At 59.1% G+C, this 17,965-nt stretch overlaps 1 protein-coding gene across 1 annotated transcript in view; it reads right to left on the minus strand.

Moving 5' to 3' along the window:
* LOC123762160 (lutropin-choriogonadotropic hormone receptor) overlaps positions 1 to 3,956 on the minus strand; it is a 50,648-nt gene extending 46,692 nt beyond the window's left edge. The window contains exon 1 of the mRNA XM_069335636.1: positions 3,710 to 3,956. Within this exon, the coding sequence (XP_069191737.1) occupies positions 3,710 to 3,956 (247 nt within the window). The remainder of the gene's footprint in view (positions 1 to 3,709) is intronic.
* Positions 3,957 to 17,965: the final 14,009 nt, after the last annotated feature.

Consider the following 17,965-nt stretch of genomic DNA (forward strand, 5'->3'; position numbering starts at 1 on the left):
CAGTCCACCCTGTGGTATTCAAAATTCAACATGGGCTGATTCTTATCTCCAGCAGATTTAAGACAGGTTGCTGTGTTCCCAGCCAATTTGGTGTGGCCTTAAATGAGCGTGCAAACACTGCCGCTAAGGAGGCTATCCCACTTGTCCCATTTCCCGCAAAGGAGTTCCTTATTTCAACTTCAATCCAGTTGTTTGTTTCTCAATCCGTATCCGTTGGCAGGATCGTTGGTCTTCTATTACCGGTAACAAACTGGTTGCACTTAAGGGTAGCGTGTTCCCATGGCCATCCTCTTACCACCGTAAACGGCTCTGGTGAGGTTATGTATTGGTCATACACGTTTAACTCACCGACACTTAATGGAGTACCGTCCTGCTCTTTATTATCCAAACTGCATTGTGCCTCTTACGGTCATGCATATCCTTGTTAAATGTCGTGACTTTCAGGACGTGAGTACGTCTTGCTTCCCGACTCCCTCGTGGTCACCGTCCCTCGATAGAATCCCTGGTGAATTGGATACCTTTAATGTTGTTCACCCCTATGTGCTTTTGTTCTCGTATTTTTTTTTCTTTTTATTCATAAAACTAATACATGATAAGGAAAACATTACAACATTAAGGCACCGAAGCACCAAAAGAAAAACCTTACACCAGCACACACCACCCAACAACATAACACCAATTGACATGCAAGCAACACAGAACAAGTACAGTACAAATGTCACACCAAAAGCCGAACATATTTGAACACAATAAAAACACAGTGGACAATTTTCAAAGAGCAAACGTAAATGAGAACCCATGAAACAAGCAAAATTCATTAGAAAACACAATAAGAAACTGCACAACCCAGACGGGGTGCGCCAAGTGACATACATTAAAAACCACGCAATGGCGCATAATAAACATTCAGAAGCAAAGGTACAAAATAATAAAAAGTTTCAATACACACACACAACCCCACGGAACACCCGGCACACACAGTTACAGAAACTTGCGATAGTTCGACCACAGACACACAGGAAAAACTACCGGAACACGCAGGACCCAGCAAAAAAAAAACACCACACACACCAGAACCACACACACCAGAAGCACACACACACAACACCATTAGAAACACAACACAAGATAATAGTCTAACACACACAGAAAACACATTACAGTATAAACAAAACAAACAAATTACACATAGGCCTAAACTAGGCAAACAAAACAACTACATAGTAGACAATACAATAAGTTATAAATGTTCTGGGAGCATATAATTCAAGCACAAAACTACGCATATATATCGGGAAACTCTCTCTTCGGAAACCGCAAGCAGTACGCCTCCCAAACGAGCTTGACATCATCAGACACCGGTCTACCAGGCAACGCACAAGGCTGAGGCATCAGCTCCGGCACGCCATAAACAAAACACTGCACCCTCGGTACCCAAATAGTATAGGGGCACCACGGTGCCGGATACACCCGGCTATCGACAGTAAGTTCCAAAGCCTGCGACACATCGAGAGGGACCCCATTAGCCGGTACCACAGGGAATGGTGCAGCACGAAGGTATCGAGCACCAGGGGATGGACAAGGGAAGCCACAGAGGTCCGTACTGATAGTCACACGGTTCTTCACTCCAGGGGAAACCACAGGGAATGCACACCTCCCAGGGCCCCTACCACCGGGCACAGTATCAGAGGCCTCCCGGCGCACAGTTTTCGTGAGGACCACCACGAGGTCACGATCACTAGGGGCCACCTCCCAAGGAGGGGAGGCACCAGCAGCAGCTGCCGTAGGCGCCACAGGATGCCGCACAGGCCCCTCCATCACATCATCATCCACAACTTCACACTCTGCAGCCCACCCACGAGGGGGCGACACATTCCTAGCCCTCCAGGAACACTTGGACAGAGGCCTCTGATCATCCGAACCTTCGGCCCTAGCAGTAGGCATCCCAGGAGAGCCCACAACCAGCCGCAAGTCACCGGGCAACACACGATCTGGAAAAACATCGGCCTCATCCACAGTGGGTACAGGCTCACACCCTTCAGGCGACACAGGAGCTGGAGACGGGGCCGGCGGAGCCGGCGGAGGCGAGGAAGCCGATGGCGGGGGCGGGTCCGTACCCCCAACCGCACTTACTGGAGCGGCACTCATCACTGCGGCCGTCCTCTCACAAGGGGTATCGTCCACAACTGAGACATCCTCACGCTCTGGCAAGGGAGGAAAATCCGTTTCATGAAACACATTAACCCGATCATACATGCAAGTGTCGCAGGAAGCAGCCAAATGTCCAACGTGGCCACATTTACAACACGTCCAAGTCGGCCCACGGTAGGAGAAGCAGACCGTAAAGCCAGCAAGCGCGAGAGAAGAAGGCACATTCCCATGAAGAATCATCTTAGCCGTTCTGTAACCATTACCGAGTCCCTTGATGTCCCCGGTTGTTTATCTACAGGCACGAATAGAGTCCACACGATCATACCTGGCAAGAGCCCGACGGAGAAGATCCTCAGACATTTCAAACGGCGCATTCTTAATTGACACGTATGTGTACATCACACTCAAATTCGTCACAGTCACAGAGCCAAAACCGTTGTTCAGGCCCACAACCTTGTCCTTATACTGGTCGAGAAACCTCTGGAACAAGCCACTTTCGGCGAACTTCACAACCACTCTGTCGTCACGAACAACCTGTAGACCGACGAGATCTTCCACTTTCACACCCATAACTGCAAACAGAGTGTTGCTGACGACGCCAATATCCACCCGACAGATAAATGTCAGCACAGCCGAGTCCTTCCTCCTTAGTGGTGGCACGTAAGTCCCCATACTGAGACTGAAAAACAGTCACCCTGCAGTGGCAAACAACCACCCATCAGAGCAACCAACAATCGCCCAATATACCAGCAGGGACACCAGGGGAACGTCCGACCTGGCTGGTGGTTGCCAACATACTCCAACTTTGTTCTCGTATTGGCCTCTATAGTGATATTTAGCGACTTTTAAATATCCTGCACATTTGAGGGTGCTACATAGCCCCCCCCCCCCCCCCCCCTGGCTTGTCGCCTTGTTTTGACAATTACTTCTTGTAGGTTGACAAAAGGTTAAACAAAAGTAAGGGTCATTTGAAAAATACCAATATTTGAGTTACTATTAATCGCACTCGCTAAAGTGCGATGGCACTACAAGCACCAAAACATCCATTTACATTCCGAGTGCCTTTAATTGTTTAATATCTGGACTCGAAGTCTAAGAGTTAATACAACATGACCACATATATACCTCTTTACCTTCTCCAACTCTGTCTTTACCCCAAGACAGGCAATTTGAAAGTTTGCTGACCAAAGAACCTTGTAACTATCTGGCCAACAACAGGCAGCCCACACATGACTGACCTCAAACGTCCACACCTGACGACACATCAGGCAGCCCTCACATGACTGACCACAGACAGTCATGTGTGTGAGACCACCCCAAACACAGCGTCAGGACTTGATTTAACCATACAAACTTTCTCCACATTCAACTCAATGTGTCTAGGAAATATATATATGACTACTTAAGCAAAAGCTGCACACCTGCACTGCATCTACCGTATACCTGCACTATACCTGCACTATACCTGCACTATGCCTGTACTATACCTGCACTGTACCTGCACTATACCTACACTGTACCTGCTGTATACATGCACATAATCAGCACACACTCTTACCGTTCTGCCAAGTGATAGCATAGTTGAAGTAGACACCAATAGTGTGAAGGTCCATAGCAGCAATGATGAGGAGGTAGAGCCCCATGCACAGGTCTGCCACAGCCAGGTTACACATGAGGAACTTAGACACCGTCATGGTGAACCTGGTACTCATCAACACTACCATCACCGCCAGGTTGCCTGAGTGGGAGAGACGCAGGACGTTAATGGTGGGGAGAACTACCTGGTGAGACCAAGACACAGTCATGGTGAAGTTGGTACTCATCAACACTACCATCACTGCCAGGTTACCTGAGTGGGAGAGACGCAGGACGTTAATGATGGGGAGAACTACCTGGTGAGACGAAGAAGCCAGGCATCTGGAGTATAACATTAACTCATCACCTTAGGTTACCTGTGGTAATGGGGGTGGGGGGGGGGGAGTAAGCTGGTACTGCCCAACTGTTCCACCACCGCTTGGTGACCAATGTGGAGGGGGGGGGGAGTAAGCTGGTACTGCCCAACTGTTCCACTACCGCATGGTGACCAGTGTGGAGCGGCGGGAGTAAGCTGGTACTGCCCAACTGTTCTACCACCGCCTGGTGACCAGTGTAAAGGGGGGGGGGACTAAGCTGGTACTGCCTAACTGTTCCATCACCGCCTGGTGACCAGTGTGGAGGGGGAAGTAAGCTGGAACTGCCCAACTGTTCCACCACCGCCTGGTGACCTGTGTAGAGGGGGGGAGAGTACTGCCCAACTGTTCCACCACCACTTGGTGACTAGTGTGGAAGGAGGGGGGGGGAGTAAGCTGGAACTGCCCAACAGTTCCACCACCGCCTGGTGACCAATGTGGAGGGGGGGGGGGGAAGTACTACCCAACTGTTTCATCACCACCTGGTAACCAGTGTGGAGGGGGGGAGAACTGCCCAACTGTTCCACTACCACTTGGTGACCAGTGTGGAAGGGGGAGGATTAAGCTGATACTGCCCAACTGTTCCACCACCGCCTGGTGACCAGTGTAGAGGGGGGGAGAGTACTGCCCAACTGTTCCACCACCACTTGGTGACTAGTGTGGAAGGAGGGGGGGGAGTAAGCTGGAACTGCCCAACAGTTCCACCACCGCCTGGTGACCAATGTGGAGGGGGGGGGGGAGTACGCTGGTACTGCCCAACTGTTCCACCACCGCTTGGTGACCAATGTGGAGGGGGGGGGAGTAAGCTGGAACTGCCCAACTGTTCCACTACCGCATGGTGACCAGTGTGGAGGGGCGGGAGTAAGCTGGTACTGCCCAACTGTTCCACTACCGCCTGGTGACCAGTGTGGAGGGGGGGGGGAGTAAGTTGGTACTGCCCAACTGTTCCACCACCGCCTGGTGACCAGTGTGGAGGGGCGGGAGTAAGCTGGTACTGCCCAACTGTTCTACCACCGCCTGGTGACCAGTGTAAAGGGGGGGGGGACTAAGCTGGTACTGCCCAACTGTTCCATCACCGCCTGGTGACCAGTGTGGAGGGGGGGAGAACTGCCCAACTGTTCCACTACCACTTGGTGACCAGTGTGGAGGGGGGGGGGAGTAAGCTTATACTGCCCAACTGTTCCACCACCGCCTGGTGACCAGTGTGGAGGGGGGGGAGTAAGCTGGTACTGCCCAACTGTTCCACCACCGCCTGGTGACCTGTGTAGAGGGGGGGGGAGTACTGCCCAACTGTTCCACCACCACCTGGTGACCAGTGTGGAGGGGGGGGGGAGTTAGCTGGTACTGCCCAACTGTTCCACCACCACTTGGTGACTAGTGTGGAGGGGGGGGGGGAGTAAGCTGGTACTGCCCAACTGTTCCACCACCGCCTGGTGACCAGTGTGTAGGGGGGGGGGAGTAAGCTGGTACTGCCCAACTGTTCCATCACCGCCTGGTGACCAGTGTGGAGGGGGGGGGGAGTAAGCTGGTACTGCCCAACTGTTCCACCACCGCCTGGTGACCAGTTTGGAGGGGGGGGAGTAAGCTGGTACTGCCCAAGTGTTCCATCACCGCCTGGTGACCTGTGTGGAGGGGGGGAGAACTGCCCAACTGTTCCACTACCACTTGGTGACCAGTGTGGAGGGGGGGGGGAGTAAGCTTATACTGCCCAACTGTTCCACCACCGCCTGGTGACCAGTGTGGAGGGGGGGGAGTAAGCTGGTACTGCCCAACTGTTCCACCACCGCCTGGTGACCTGTGTAGAGGGGGGGGGGAGTATTGCCCAACTGTTCCACCACCACCTGGTGACCAGTGTGGAGGGGGGGGGGGAGTTAGCTGGTACTGCCCAACTGTTCCACCACCACTTGGTGACTAGTGTGGAGGGGGGGGGAGTAAGCTGGTACTGCCCAACTGTTCCACCACCGCCTGGTGACCAGTGTGTAGGGGGGGGGAGTAAGCTGGTACTGCCCAACTGTTCCATCACCGCCTGGTGACCAGTGTGGAGGGGGGGGGAGTAAGCTGGTACTGCCCAACTGTTCCACCACCGCCTGGTGACCAGTTTGGAGGGGGGGGAGTAAGCTGGTACTTCCCAAGTGTTCCATCACCGCCTGGTGACCTGTGTGGAGGGGAGGGGAGTAAGCTGGTACTGCCCAAGTGTTCCACCACCGCCTGGTGACCAGTGTGGAGGGGGGGGAGTAAGCTGGTACTGCCCAACTGTTCCATCACCGCCTGGTGACCAGTGTGGAGGGGCAGGGGAGTAAGCTGGTACTGCCCAACTGTTCCACCACCGCCTGGTGACCAGTGTGGAGGGGGGGGAGTAAGCTGGTACTGCCCAACTGTTCCACCACCGCCTGGTGACCAGTGTGGAGGGGGGGGGGAGTAAGCTGGTACTGCCCAACTGTTCCATCACCGCCTGGTGACCAGTGTGGAGGGTCGGGGGAGTAAGCTGGTACTGCCCAAGTGTTCCATCACCGCCTGGTGACCAGTGTGGATGGGCGGGGGAGTAAGCTGGTACTGCCCAACTGTTCCATCACCGCCTGGTGACCAGTGTGGAGGGGCGGGGGAGTAAGCTGGTACTGCCCAAGTGTTCCACCACCGCCTGGTGACCTGTGTGGAGGGGGGGGAGTAAGCTGGTACTGCCCAAGTGTTCCACCACCGCCTGGTGACCTGTGTGGAGGGGGGGGGAGTAAGCTGGTACTGCCCAAGTGTTCCACCACCGCCTGGTGACCTGTGTGGAGGGGGGGGGAGTAAGCTGGTACTGCCCAACTGATCCATCACCGCCTGGTGACCAGTGTGGAGGGGCGGGGGAGTAAGCTGGTACTGCCCAACTGTTCCACCACCGCCTGGTGACCTGTGTGGAGGGGCGGGGGAGTAAGCTGGTACTGCCCAACTGATCCATCACCGCCTGGTGACCAGTGTGGAGGGGCGGGGGAGTAAGCTGGTACTGCCCAACTGTTCCACCACCGCCTGGTGACCTGTGTGGAGGGGGGGGGGAGTAAGCTGGTACTGCCCAAGTGTTCCATCACCGCCTGGTGACCAGTGTGGAGGGGGGGGGGGGAGTAGGCTGGTACTGCCCAAGTGTTCCACCACCGCCTGGTGACATGTGTGGAGGGGGGGGGAGTAAGCTGGTACTGCCCAACTCTTCCATCACCGCCTGGTGACCTGTGTGGAGGGGGGAGTAAGCTGGTACTGCCCAAGTGTTCCATCACCGCCTGGTGACCAGTGTGGAGGGGGGGAGTAAGCTGGTACTGCCCAAGTGTTCCATCACCGCCTGGTGACCTGTGTGGAGGGGGGAATAAGCTGGTACTGCCCAACTGTTCCATCACCGCCTGGTGACCTGTGTGGAGGAGGGAGTAAGCTGGTACTGCCCAACTGTTCCATCACCGCCTGGTGACCAGTGTGGAGGGGGGGGGGAGTAAGCTGGTACTGCCCAAGTGTTCCATTACCGCCTGGTGACCAGTGTGGAGGGGCGGGGAGTAAGCTGGTACTGCCCAAGTGTTCCACCACAGCCTGGTGACCTGTGTGAAGGGGGGGGGAGTAAGCTGGCACTGCCGAAGTGTTCCATCACCGCCTGGTGACCAGTGTGGAGGGGGGGGGGAGTAAGCTGGTACTGCCCAACTGTTACATCACCGCCTGGTGACCTGTGTGGAGGGGCGGAAGAGTAAGCTGGTACTGCCCAACTGTTCCACCACCGCCTGGTGACCAGTGTGGAGGGGCGGGGGAGTAAGCTGGTACTGCCCAACTGTTCCACCACCGCCTGGTGACCAGTGTGGAGGGGGGGGGGAGTAAGCTGGTACTGCCCAACTGTTCCACCACCGCCTGGTGACCAGTGTGGAGGGGGGGGGAGTAAGCTGGTACAGCCCAACTGTTCCACCACCGCCTGGTGACCAGTGTGGAGGGGGGGGGGGGAGTAAGCTGGTACTGCCCAACTGTTCCACCACCGCCTGGTGACCAGTGTGGAGGGGGGGGGGAGTAAGCTGGTACTGCCCAACTGTTCCACCACCGCCTGGTGACCAGTGTAGAGGCGGGGGGAGTAAGCTGTTACTGCCCAACTGTTCCACCACCGCCTGGTGACCAGTGTGGAGGGGGGGAGTAAGCTGTTACTGCCCAACTGTTCCACCACCGCCTGGTGACCAGTGTGGAGGGGGCGGGAGTAAGCTGGTACTGCCCAACTGTTCTACCACCGCCTGGTGACCAGTGTAAAGGGGGGGGGGACTAAGCTGGTACTGCCCAACTGTTCCATCACCGCCTGGTGACCAGTGTGGAGGAGGGGAGAACTGCCCAACTGTTCCACTACCACTTGGTGACCAGTGTGGAGGGGGGGGAGTAAGCTGGTACTGCCCAACTGTTCCACCACCGCCTGGTGACCAGTGTGGAGGGGGGGGGGAGTAAGCTGGTACTGCCCAACTGTTCCACCACCGCCTGGTGACCTGTGTAGAGGGGGGGGGGAGTACTGCCCAACTGTTCCACCACCTCCTGGTGACCAGTGTGGAGGGGGGGGGAGTTAGCTGGTACTGCCCAACTGTTCCACCACCACTTGGTGACTAGTGTGGAGGGGGGGGGGAGTAAGCTGGTACTGCCCAACTGTTCCACCACCGCCTGGTGACCAGTGTGTAGGGGGGGGGAGTAAGCTGGTACTGCCCAACTGTTCCATCACCGCCTGGTGACCAGTGTGGAGGGGGGGGGAGTAAGCTGGTACTGCCCAACTGTTCCACCACCGCCTGGTGACCAGTTTGGAGGGGGGGAGTAAGCTGGTACTGCCCAACTGTTCCACCACCGCCTGGTGACCAGTTTGGAGGGGGGGGGAGTAAGCTGGTACTGCCCAACTGTTCCACCACCGCCTGGTGACCAGTTTGGAGGGGGGGGGAGTAAGCTGGTACTGCCCAACTGTTCCACCACCGCCTGGTGATCAGTGTGGAGGAGCGGGGGAGTAAGCTGGTACTGCCCAACTGTTCCACCACCGCCTGGTGACCAGTGTGGAGGGGCGGGGGAGTAAGCTGGTACTGCCCAACTGTTCCACCACCGCCTGGTGACCAGTGTGGAGGGGGGGAGTAAGCTGGTACTGCCCAACTGTTCCACCACCGCCTGGTGACCAGTGTGGAGGGGGGGGAGTAAGCTGGTACTGCCCAACTGTTCTACCACCGCCTGGTGACCAGTGTAAAGGGGGGGGGGAGTAAGCTGGTACTGCCCAACTGTTCCACTACCGCATGGTGACCAGTGTGGAGGGGCGGGAGTAAGCTGGTACTGCCCAACTGTTCCACTACCGCCTGGTGACCAGTGTGGAGGGGGGGGGGAGTAAGTTGGTACTGCCCAACTGTTCCACCACCGCCTGGTGACCAGTGTGGAGGGGCGGGAGTAAGCTGGTACTGCCCAACTGTTCTACCACCGCCTGGTGACCAGTGTAAAGGGGGGGGGGGGACTAAGCTGGTACTGCCCAACTGTTCCATCACCGCCTGGTGACCAGTGTGGAGGGGGGGAGAACTGCCCAACTGTTCCACTACCACTTGGTGACCAGTGTGGAGGGGGGGGGAGTAAGCTTATACTGCCCAACTGTTCCACCACCGCCTGGTGACCAGTGTGGAGGGGGGGGAGTAAGCTGGTACTGCCCAACTGTTCCACCACCGCCTGGTGACCTGTGTAGAGGGGGGGGGGAGTACTGCCCAACTGTTCCACCACCACCTGGTGACCAGTGTGGAGGGGGGGGGAGTTAGCTGGTACTGCCCAACTGTTCCACCACCACTTGGTGACTAGTGTGAAGGGGGGGGTAGTAAGCTGGTACTGCCCAACTGTTCCACCACCGCCTGGTGACCAGTGTGTAGGGGGGGGGGGAGTAAGCTGGTACTGCCCAACTGTTCCATCACCGCCTGGTGACCAGTGTGGAGGGGGGGGGAGTAAGCTGGTACTGCCCAACTGTTCCACCACCGCCTGGTGACCAGTTTGGAGGAGGGGGAGTAAGCTGGTACTGCCCAAGTGTTCCATCACCGCCTGGTGACCTGTGTGGAGGGGGGGGGAGTAAGCTGGTACTGCCCAAGTGTTCCACCACCGCCTGGTGACCAGTGTGGAGGGGGGGGGGAGTAAGCTGGTACTGCCCAACTGTTCCATCACCGCCTGGTGACCAGTGTGGAGGGGCAGGGGAGTAAGCTGGTACTGCCCAACTGTTCCACCACCGCCTGGTGACCAGTGTGGAGGGGGGGAGTAAGCTGGTACTGCCCAACTGTTCCACCACCGCCTGGTGACCAGTGTGGAGGGGGGGGGGGGAGTAAGCTGGTACTGCCCAACTGTTCCATCACCGCCTGGTGACCAGTGTGGAGGGTCGGGGGAGTAAGCTGGTACTGCCCAAGTGTTCCATCACCGCCTGGTGACCAGTGTGGAGGGGCGGGGGAGTAAGCTGGTACTGCCCAACTGTTCCATCACCGCCTGGTGACCAGTGTGGAGGGGCGGGGGAGTAAGCTGGTACTGCCCAAGTGTTCCACCACCGCCTGGTGACCTGTGTGGAGGGGGGGGAGTAAGCTGGTACTGCCCAAGTGTTCCACCACCGCCTGGTGACCTGTGTGGAGGGGGGGGGAGTAAGCTGGTACTGCCCAAGTGTTCCACCACCGCCTGGTGACCTGTGTGGAGGGGGGGGGAGTAAGCTGGTACTGCCCAACTGATCCATCACCGCCTGGTGACCAGTGTGGAGGGGCGGGGGAGTAAGCTGGTACTGCCCAACTGTTCCACCACCGCCTGGTGACCTGTGTGGAGGGGCGGGGGAGTAAGCTGGTACTGCCCAACTGATCCATCACCGCCTGGTGACCAGTGTGGAGGGGCGGGGGAGTAAGCTGGTACTGCCCAACTGTTCCACCACCGCCTGGTGACCTGTGTGGAGGGGGGGGAGTAAGCTGGTACTGCCCAAGTGTTCCATCACCGCCTGGTGACCAGTGTGGAGGGGGGGGGGGGAGTAAGCTGGTACTGCCCAAGTGTTCCACCACCGCCTGGTGACATGTGTGGAGGGGGGGGGGAGTAAGCTGGTACTGCCCAACTCTTCCATCACCGCCTGGTGACCTGTGTGGAGGGGGGAGTAAGCTGGTACTGCCCAAGTGTTCCATCACCGCCTGGTGACCAGTGTGGAGGGGGGGAGTAAGCTGGTACTGCCCAAGTGTTCCATCACCGCCTGGTGACCTGTGTGGAGGGGGGAATAAGCTGGTACTGCCCAACTGTTCCATCACCGCCTGGTGACCTGTGTGGAGGAGGGAGTAAGCTGGTACTGCCCAACTGTTCCATCACCGCCTGGTGACCAGTGTGGAGGGGGGGGGAGTAAGCTGGTACTGCCCAAGTGTTCCATCACCGCCTGGTGACCAGTGTGGAGGGGCGGGGAGTAAGCTGGTACTGCCCAAGTGTTCCACCACAGCCTGGTGACCTGTGTGAAGGGGGGGGGGGAGTAAGCTGGTACTGCCCAAGTGTTCCATCACCGCCTGGTGACCAGTGTGGAGGGGGGGGGAGTAAGCTGGTACTGCCCAACTGTTCCATCACCGCCTGGTGACCTGTGTGGAGGGGCGGAAGAGTAAGCTGGTACTGCCCAACTGTTCCACCACCGCCTGGTGACCAGTGTGGAGGGGCGGGGGAGTAAGCTGGTACTGTCCAACTGTTCCACCACCGCCTGGTGACCAGTGTGGAGGGGGGGGGAGTAAGCTGGTACTGCCCAACTGTTCCACCACCGCCTGGTGACCAGTGTGGAGGGGGGGGGGAGTAAGCTGGTACAGCCCAACTGTTCCACCACCGCCTGGTGACCAGTGTGGAGGGGGGGGGGAGTAAGCTGGTACTGCCCAACTGTTCCACCACCGCCTGGTGACCAGTGTGGAGGGGGGGGGAGTAAGCTGGTACTGCCCAACTGTTCCACCACCGCCTGGTGACCAGTGTAGTGGCGGGGGGAGTAAGCTGTTACTGCCCAACTGTTCCACCACCGCCTGGTGACCAGTGTGGAGGGGGGGGAGTAAGCTGTTACTGCCCAACTGTTCCACCACCGCCTGGTGACCAGTGTGGAGGGGGCGGGAGTAAGCTGGTACTGCCCAACTGTTCTACCACCGCCTGGTGACCAGTGTAAAGGGGGGGGGGGACTAAGCTGGTACTGCCCAACTGTTCCATCACCGCCTGGTGACCAGTGTGGAGGGGGGGAGAACTGCCCAACTGTTCCACTACCACTTGGTGACCAGTGTGGAGGGGGGGGAGTAAGCTGGTACTGCCCAACTGTTCCACCACCGCCTGGTGACCAGTGTGGAGGGGGGGGGGAGTAAGCTGGTACTGCCCAACTGTTCCACCACCGCCTGGTGACCTGTGTAGAGGGGGGGGGGGAGTACTGCCCAACTGTTCCACCACCTCCTGGTGACCAGTGTGGAGGGGGGGGGGGAGTTAGCTGGTACTGCCCAACTGTTCCACCACCACTTGGTGACTAGTGTGGAGGGGGGGGGGAGTAAGCTGGTACTGCCCAACTGTTCCACCACCGCCTGGTGACCAGTGTGTAGGGGGGGGGAGTAAGCTGGTACTGCCCAACTGTTCCATCACCGCCTGGTGACCAGTGTGGAGGGGGGGGAGTAAGCTGGTACTGCCCAACTGTTCCACCACCGCCTGGTGACCAGTTTGGAGGGGGGGGAGTAAGCTGGTACTGCCCAACTGTTCCACCACCGCCTGGTGACCAGTTTGGAGGGGGGGGGAGTAAGCTGGTACTGCCCAACTGTTCCACCACCGCCTGGTGACCAGTTTGGAGGGGGGGAGTAAGCTGGTACTGCCCAACTGTTCCACCACCGCCTGGTGATCAGTGTGGAGGAGCGGGGGAGTAAGCTGGTACTGCCCAACTGTTCCACCACCGCCTGGTGACCAGTGTGGAGGGGCGGGGGAGTAAGCTGGTACTGCCCAACTGTTCCACCACCGCCTGGTGACCAGTGTGGAGGGGGGGAGTAAGCTGGTACTGCCCAACTGTTCCACCACCGCCTGGTGACCAGTGTGGAGGGGGGGGAGTAAGCTAGTACTGCCCAACTGCTCCACCACCACCTGGTGACCAGTGTGGAGAGGGGGAGTAAGCTGGTACTGCCCAACTGTTCCACCACCGCCTGGTGACCAGTGTGGAGGGGCGGGGGAGTAAGCTGGTACTGCCCAACTGTTCCACCACCGCCTGGTGACCAGTGTGGAGGAGCGGGGAGTAAGCTGGTACTGCCCAATTGTTCCATCACCGCCTGGTGACCAGTGTGGAGGGGGGGGGGAGTAAGCTGGTACTGCCCAAGTGTTGCATCACCGCCTGGTGACCAGTGTGGAGGGGGGGAGTAAGCTGGTACTGCCCAAGTGTTCCATCACCGCCTGGTGACCTGTGTGGAGGGGGGGGGAGTAAGCTGGTACTGCCCAAGTGTTCCACCACCGCCTGGTGACCAGTGTGGAGGGGGGGGGAGTAAGCTGGTACTGCCCAACTGTTCCATCACCGCCTGGTGACCAGTGTGGAGGGGCAGGGGAGTAAGCTGGTACTGCCCAACTGTTCCACCACCGCCTGGTGACCAGTGTGGAGGGGGGGAGTAAGCTGGTACTGCCCAACTGTTCCACCACCGCCTGGTGACCAGTGTGGAGGGGGGGGGAGTAAGCTGGTACTGCCCAACTGTTCCATCACCGCCTGGTGACCAGTGTGGAGGGTCGGGGGAGTAAGCTGGTACTGCCCAAGTGTTCTATCACCGCCTGGTGACCAGTGTGGAGGGGCGGGGGAGTAAGCTGGTACTGCCCAACTGTTCCATCACTGCCTGGTGACCAGTGTGGAGGGGCGGGGGAGTAAACTGGTACTGCCCGAGTGTTCCACCACCGCCTGGTGACCTGTGTGGAGGGGGGGAGTAAGCTGGTACTGCCCAAGTGTTCCACCACCGCCTGGTGACCTGTGTGGAGGGGGGGGAGTAAGCTGGTACTGCCCAAGTGTTCCACCACCGCCTGGTGACCTGTGTGGAGGGGGGGGGGAGTAAGCTGGTACTGCCCAAATGATCCATCACCGCCTGGTGACCAGTGTGGAGGGGCGGGGGAGTAAGCTGGTACTGCCCAACTGTTCCACCACCGCCTGGTGACCTGTGTGGAGGGGCGGGGGAGTAAGCTGGTACTGCCCAACTGATCCATCACCGCCTGGTGACCAGTGTGGAGGGGGGGGGAGTAAGCTGGTACTGCCCAAGTGTTCCACCACCGCCTGGTGACCTGTGTGGAGGGGGGGGGGACTAATCTGGTACTGCCCAAGTGTTCCATCACCGCCTGGTGACCAGTGTGGAGGGGGGGGGGAAGTAAGCTGGTACTGCCCAAGTGTTCCACCACCGCCTGGTGACATGTGTCGAGGGGGGGGGGAGTAAGCTGGTACTGCCCAACTCTTCCATCACCGCCTGGTGACCTGTGTGGAGGGGGGAGTAAGCTGGTACTGCCCAAGTGTTCCATCACCGCCTGGTGACCAGTGTGGAGGGGGGGAGTAAGCTGGTACTGCCCAAGTGTTCCATCACCGCCTGGTGACCTGTGTGGAGGGGGGAGTAAGCTGGTACTGCCCAACTGTTCCATCACCGCCTGGTGACCTGTGTGGAGGGGGGAGTAAGCTGGTACTGCCCAACTGTTCCATCACCGCCTGGTGACCAGTGTGGAGGGGGGGGGGGAGTAAGCTGGTACTGCCCAAGTGTTCCATCACCGCCTGGTGACCAGTGTGGAGGGGCGGGGAGTAAGCTGGTACTGCCCAAGTGTTCCACCACAGCCTGGTGACCTGTGTGAAGGGGGGGGGGAGTAAGCTGGTACTGCCCAAGTGTTCCATCACCGCCTGGTGACCAGTGTGGAGGGGGGGGAGTAAGCTGGTACTGCCCAACTGTTCCATCACCGCCTGGTGACCTGTGTGGAGGGGCGGAAGAGTAAGCTGGTACTGCCCAACTGTTCCACCACCGCCTGGTGACCAGTGTGGAGGGGCGGGGGAGTAAGCTGGTACTGCCCAACTGTTCCACCACCGCCTGGTGACCAGTGTGGAGGGGGGGGGAGTAAGCTGGTACTGCCCAACTGTTCCACCACCGCCTGGTGACCAGTGTGGAGGGGGGGGGGGAGTAAGCTGGTACAGCCCAACTGTTCCACCACCGCCTGGTGACCAGTGTGGAGGGGGGGGGAGTAAGCTGGTACTGCCCAACTGTTCCACCACCGCCTGGTGACCAGTGTGGAGGGGGGGGGGAGTAAGCTGGTACTGCCCAACTGTTCCACCACCGCCTGGTGACCAGTGTAGAGGGGGGGGGAGTAAGCTGTTACTGCCCAACTGTTCCACCACCGCCTGGTGACCAGTGTGGAGGGGGGGGGGAGTAAGCTGTTACTGCCCAACTGTTCCACCACCGCCTGGTGACCAGTGTGGAGGGGGGGGGGGGAGTTAGCTGGTACTGCCCAACTGTTCCACCACCGCCTGGTGACCAGTGTGGAGGGGCGGGGGAGTAAGCTGGTACTGCCCACCTGTTCCACCACCGCCTGGTGACCAGTGTGGAGGAGGGGGGGAGTAAGCTGGTACTGCCCAACTGTTCCACCACCGCCTGGTGACCAGTGTGGAGGGGGGGGGGAGTAAGCTGGTACTGCCCAACTGTTCCACCACCGCCTGGTGACCAGTGTGCAGAGGAGGAGAGTAAGCTGGTACTGCCCAACTGTTCCACCACCGCCTGGTGACCAGTGTGGAGGGGGGGGGAGTAAGCTGGTACTGCCCAACTGTTCCACCACCGCCTGGTGACCAGTGTGGAGGGGCGGGGGAGTAAGCTGGTACTGCCCAAGTGTTCCACCACCGCCTGGTGACCAGTGTGGAGGGGCCGGGGAGTAAGCTGGTACTGCCCAACTGTTCCACCACCGCCTGGTGACCTGTGTGGAGGGGCGGGGGAGTAAGCTGGTACTGCCCAACTGTTCCATCACCGCCTGGTGACCTGTGTGGAGGGGCGGAAGAGTAAGCTGGTACTGCCCAACTGTTCCACCACCGCCTGGTGACCAGTGTGGAGGGGGGGGGGGGAGTAAGCTGGTACTGCCCAACTGTTCCACCACCGCCTGGTGACCAGTGTGGAGGGGCGGGGGAGTAAGCTGGTACTGCCCAACTGTTCCATCATCGCCTGGTGACCAGTGTGGAGGGGGGGGGGAGTAAGCTGGTACTGCCCAACTGTTCCATCACCGCCTGGTGACTAGTGTGGAGGGGGGGGGAGTAAGCTGGTACTGCCCAAGTGTTCCACCACCGCCTGGTGACCAGTGTGGAGGGGCGGGGGAGTAAGCTGGTACTGCCCAACTGTTCCACCACCGCCTGGTGACCTGTGTGGAGGGGCGGGGGAGTAAGCTGGTACTGCCCAACTGTTCCATCACCGCCTGGTGACCTGTGTGGAGGGGCGGAAGAGTAAGCTGGTACTGCCCAACTGTTCCACCACCGCCTGGTGACCAGTGTGGAGGGGGGGGGGGGAGTAAGCTGGTACTGCCCAACTGTTCCACCACCGCCTGGTGACCAGTGTGGAGGGGCGGGGGAGTAAGCTGGTACTGCCCAACTGTTCCATCATCGCCTGGTGACCAGTGTGGAGGGGGGGGGGAGTAAGCTGGTACTGCCCAACTGTTCCATCACCGCCTGGTGACTAGTGTGGAGGGGGGGGGGAGTAAGCTGGTACTGCCCAACTGTTCCACCACCGCCTGGTGACCAGTGTGGAGGGGCGGGGGAGTAAGCTGGTACTGCCCAACTGTTCCACCACCGCCTGGTGACCTGTGTGGAGGGGCGGGGGAGTAAGCTGGTACTGCCCAACTGTTCCATCACCGCCTGGTGACCTGTGTGGAGGGGCGGAAGAGTAAGCTGGTACTGCCCAACTGTTCCACCACCGCCTGGTGACCAGTGTGGAGGGGGGGGGGAGTAAGCTGGTACTGCCCAACTGTTCCACCACCGCCTGGTGACCTGTGTGGAGGGGGGGGGAGTAAGCTGGTACTGCCCAACTGTTCCACCACCGCCTGGTGACCAGTGTGGAGGGGGGGGGGAGTAAGCTGGTACTGCCCAACTGTTCCACCACCGCCTGGTGACCAGTGTGGAGGGGGGGGGGAGTAAGCTGGTACTGCCCAACTGTTCCACCACCGCCTGGTGATCAGTGTGGAGGGGGGGGGGAGTAAGCTGGTACTGCCCAACTGTTCCACCACCGCCTGGTGACCAGTGTGGAGGGGGGGGGGAGTAAGCTGTTACTGCCCAACTGTTCCACCACCGCCTGGTGACCAGTGTGGAGGGGGGGGGAGTAAGCTGTTACTGCCCAACTGTTCCACCACCGCCTGGTGACCAGTGTGGAAGGGGGGGGAGTAAGCTGGTACTGCCCAACTGTTCCACCACCGCCTGGTGACCAGTGTGCAGGGGGGGAGAGTAAGTTGGTACTGCCCAACTGTTCCACCACCGCCTGGTGACCAGTGTGGAGGGGGGGGGAGTAAGCTGGTACTGCCCAAGTGTTCCATCACCGCCTGGTGACCAGTGTGGAGGGGGGAGAGTAAGCTGGTACTGCCCAACTGTTCCATCACCGCCTGGTGACCAGTGTGGAGAGGGGGGGGGGAGTAAGCTGGTACTGCCCAACTGTTCCACCACCGCTTGGTGACCAGTGTGCAGGGGGGGGGGAGTAAGCTGGTACTGCCCAACTGTTCCACCACCGCCTGGTGACCAGTGTGGAGGAAGGGGGGAGTAAGCTGGTACTGCCCAACTGTTCCACCACCGCCTGGTGACCAGTGTGGAGAGGGGGGGGAAGTAAGCTGGTACTGCCCAACTGTTCCACCACCGCCTGGTGACCAGTGTGGAGGAGGGGGGGAGTAAGCTGGTACTGCCCAACTGTTCCACCACCGCCTGG

The sequence above is a fragment of the Procambarus clarkii genome, chromosome 34 (genome assembly GCF_040958095.1).
Source record: "Procambarus clarkii isolate CNS0578487 chromosome 34, FALCON_Pclarkii_2.0, whole genome shotgun sequence".
Taxonomy (NCBI): domain Eukaryota; kingdom Metazoa; phylum Arthropoda; class Malacostraca; order Decapoda; family Cambaridae; genus Procambarus; species Procambarus clarkii.